Source organism: Squalius cephalus (genome assembly GCF_949319135.1).
Source record: "Squalius cephalus genome assembly, chromosome: 1".
In the NCBI taxonomy this organism is placed as follows: domain Eukaryota; kingdom Metazoa; phylum Chordata; class Actinopteri; order Cypriniformes; family Leuciscidae; genus Squalius; species Squalius cephalus.
Genome location: NC_137122.1, coordinates 18435398 through 18439692, shown reverse-complemented (window position 1 = coordinate 18439692; position 4295 = coordinate 18435398). Strand labels below are relative to the sequence as shown.

The 4295-nt window shown below is 41.4% G+C and overlaps 1 protein-coding gene across 1 annotated transcript; it reads left to right on the top strand.

Annotated features, from left to right (window-relative positions):
- Positions 1–327: 327 nt before the first annotated feature.
- On the top strand, positions 328–2277 carry LOC307171164 (uncharacterized protein; the record flags this gene model as incomplete). The annotated part of the gene is made up of 3 exons (XM_079892629.1): positions 328–609; positions 1205–1839; positions 2264–2277. Exons 1-3 carry the CDS (start codon positions 548–550, stop codon positions 2275–2277), a joined length of 711 nt encoding a protein of 236 aa, XP_079748755.1. The 5' UTR covers positions 328–547.
- Between the last annotated feature and the right edge of the window lie 2018 nt (positions 2278–4295).

Below are 4295 nucleotides of genomic sequence, written 5' to 3'. Positions count from 1 at the left end.
TGTTGATGGGGGGTATTGATTACATTTGAGTTGTAGGCTATACTGTATGTTCGAGACTGGACTCTGGATTTGCATGGTTTTGTTAATTGGATAATAAAGTTTATTTTCTGGCATCAAAACCCCAAGACTTCAAGAGGGATTTTTAAAGAAGTGACAACACAACAATATTTGAATGAATAAGGAGACTAATTTTAGGGTTACGAGTTGAATGAGCATCAGTTACTTAATGATAGACAGACAGATATAAAATGCTTAGATGTGTCATTTAGTATAAAAAACAAACTCAGTAACTGATATATTTTTTTTTTTTTTTTGCAGATCAGCTCCTCCCACACCAATTACATCATCAGTGAAGCTCCTCCCACTGCAATTCATCATCAGTGAAGCTCCTCCCACTGCAATTCATCATCAGTGAAGCTCCTCCCACTATAATTCTCCAATAAATGCTGGAATATTCCCATCAGTCTACAAGTGAAGACGAGCAGCAATACATCAGGAAGAGCTGAAATCTGCAAAGACTGAGTTTATTAAAGAGGAAAGTGAGAACATGAGTGATCCAGAACCCTGCAGAATGAAACACACTGAAGATCCTGAAGAACAAAGAGGTTGGTGTTTATTCTTCATTCATTCATGATGCTGAAAAACATTCAAGCACTTCATCACATTTAGATATGCAGTTAAAAAATTAAATGAGTACAGATTTTCAACAAATGTAAAGGGAGGAGAAACTTCTTTTTTTTATTGTCAGCATCTAAAAATCAGGTCAAATGATCTCCTTTCTTTTACACTCTTCCCATTTGATTCAGATCTTGGGCCAATTGGGTGGACCTTGCATTTAAGATGTGTCTACTTTCTTCTATCACACCAGGGCTCATTTTATGTTGTATTTTGTGTTATATTCCTCTCTTTGAATTATTTTGATGTACTGACAATGAAATTACAGATTTTCTTTCATTTCAGACCCGATGGAAGAGAACAAAGAGAGTGAAGAACTGAGTGAAGTGAAGGAGGAGAGTGAAGAACTGAGTGAAGTGGAGGAGGAGAGTGAAGAACTGAGTGAAGTGAAGGAGGAGGAGAGTGAAGAACTGAGTGAAGTGAAGGAGGAGAGTGAAGAACTGAGTGAAGTGAAGGAGGAGGAGAGTGAAGAACTGAGTGAAGTGAAGGAGGAGAGTGAAGAACTGAGTGAAGTGAAGGAGGAGGAGAGTGAAGAACTGAGTAAAGTGGAGGAGGAGAGTGAAGAACTGAGTGAAGTGAAGGAGGAGAGTGAAGAACTGAGTGAAGTGAAGGAGGAGAGTGAAGAACTGAGTGAAGTGAAGGAGGAGAGTGAAGAACTGAGTAAAGTGGAGGAGGAGAGTGAAGAACTGAGTGAAGTGAAGGAGGAGAGTGAAGAACTGAGTGAAGTGAAGGAGGAGGAGAGTGAAGAACTGAGTGAAGTGAAGGAGGAGAGTGAAGAACTGAGTGAAGTGAAGGAGGAGGAGAGTGAAGAACTGAGTGAAGTGAAGGAGGAGAGTGAAGAACTGAGTGAAGTGGAGGAGGAGAGTGAAGAACTGAGTGAAGTGAAGGAGGAGAGTGAAGAACTGAGTGAAGTGAAGGAGGAGAGTGAAGAACTGAGTGAAGTGAAGGAGGAGAGTGAAGAACTGAGTGAAGTGAAGGAGGAGGAGAGTGAAGAACTGAGTGAAGTGGAGGAGGAGAGTGAAGAACTGATGGAAGTGAAGGAGGAGAGTGAAGAACTGAGTGAAGTAAAGGAGGAGAGTGAGGAACTGATGGAAGTGAAGGAGGAGAGTGAAGAACTGAGTGAAGTGAACGAGGAACATATCAAACCTGGAGAAAAAACTTTGAGTCGCTCAAAGACTAAAAAGACATTTTTAAAGAAAAGAAAAGCCAAGAAATCTTTCACCTGCACTCAGTGTGGAAAGAGTTTCTCAAGCAAACAATATATTGAGATTCACATGAGAGTTCACACTGGAGAGAAGCCGTTCTCATGTGATCAATGTGAAAAGAGATTCTCACAAAAAACACATCTGACCGAACACAAGAGGATCCACACTGGAGAGAAGCCGTTCACATGTGATCAGTGTGGAACAACTTTCACACAGTCAGCACATCTTAAAGTACACATGAAAATCCACACCGGAGAGAAGCTGTTCATATGTGATCAGTGTGAAAAGAGATTCTCAACCAAAAGTAGTCTTGAGCTTCACATGAGGATCCACACTGGAGAGAAGCCGTTCTCATGTGATCAGTGTGGAAAAACATTTCTTAGGGCATCACACCTGAAGAGACACCTGACAGTTCATACGAAGGAGAAGCCACATTCATGTTCTGTGTGTGGAAAGAGTTTTTCAGAGCGCCACATGTTACATAAACATGAGAAAATACACACAGGTGTGAGAGAGTACATGTGCTTTAAGTGTGAGAAGACTTTTATTTCAGTGGGCATTTTAAAACGGCATGAGAGAATTCACACTGGAGAAAAGAGATTCAGGCATTCATCAACTCTGAAAACACATGAGAGGATCCACAGCAGAGAGAAACCTTACAAATGTTCACACTGTGACAAGAGATTCGTTCATTCATCACATCTGAAAAGACATGAGAGGATCCACACTGGAGAGAATCCGCACACGTGTAAGACTTGATTTTCCTGCTAAACTGAGATAAAACTCACCCTGCAATAAAGTAATAAAGTAATTTCCTTTTCATGTTTGGTATCATTTTAAATGTCTCAGTGCGATTGGTAAAATGGTGGTGTTTGAGTCATTTTGACCTGGAGAAGATTTTCTTTTCCCCCTGAAAATACTAGTTAATGTTATCGCTTTGGACTGAAACTTAGTGACTTTGTTCACAAATGGTATAACTACTCCTCAAATGTTTTTTTTTTGTTGACAATTTTCTTTCTTTTTTAGAGGGGGTTTTGTCACCTTGTTACACTTGTGGTCTTACTGGTCAAAATGACTGGCCTAGAATAGCTTATAAATCACTTGTTATGCTATATTATCACCTAATATTGGATTCAATCTTTTTGTCAACTTGTTCCCTTTCAATTAGGACTGGTTTTATATTTCTATTTGCATCTGATTAATCATAGGCCTCATTTATTTGAGAGTCAAAAGATGGTAAAATAGAATGGACATCTACACCCCCACAACAGCGGGGAAGACTGCCAGCTTCCATGGTTATCAAGAACATTCCAGGTCCGACACGATTTGCCATCTCAAGAGTCCACGACATACACTCAGCTTTTGAGCTGTATTTACAACCAATAGAGAAGACTATCCTGGATATGATCAATCTGGAGGGAAGCCGTGTGTTTAGTGAGAAATGGAAACCACTTGATCTTATTGATTTTCATGCTTACAGTGGATTGCTAATTTTAGCTGAAGTGTACAGATCAAAGGGAGGCAACTGCCAGTTTATGGAGTACAGAGTGTGGAAGGCCAATATTTCACTCAGGGCAGATTCCACATCATTTCTTGGGTCATTTGTTATGATGACCGTGAAACCAGACCCAGTCGACGTTAGAGGGGCAAATTAGCGGCAATCAGAGATGTGTGGGATAAATGGGAAGAAATTCTGCCTCGTCTTTACAACCCTGGGCCACACATTACAGTGGATGAACGCCTTGTACCATTCAGAGGACGCTGTCCTTTTCGCCAGTACATTCCAAAAAAGCGAGCCAGATATGCCATCAAAGTATGGGCAGCCTGTGATTCCAAGTCCAGCTATGCCTGGAAAATGCAGATTTACACAGGCAAGCCATCAGGTGGAGCACCTGAGAGAAACCAGGGGATCAAGGTCACTGCATAACCTGTGTTTAACCATAAACTTCTTTACATCATACAACCTTGGTGTCGAGCTACTCAAGCGAAAACTGACTTTGATTGGAACAGTGAAAAAAAAACAAAAAACCTGAGCTACCCAGAGAGATTCTGAACATGGAGGGCAGAAACGTGCATTCGTTTCTCTGAAAATGCAACAGTAGTTTCCTACTGCCCCAAAAGAAACAAGAATGTCCTTGTGATGAGTACAATGCAGAGATGCATCACTGAGCGCAAGAGAGGACCTGAAGCCAGAAATGATACTGGGCTATAATTCCACGAAAGGTGGGGTTGACAATTTGGACAAAGTCACATCAGCCTACAGCTGCCAGCGCAGGACTGTCCGTTGGCCTCTGGTGGTCTTCTGCAACATCTTGGATGTGTCAGCGTATAATGCCTTCGTCCTGTGGCGTGAGATCAACCAAACCTGGAGTGAGGGCAAATTGTTCCTGGAGGAGCTGGGAAAAGCTCTCATCA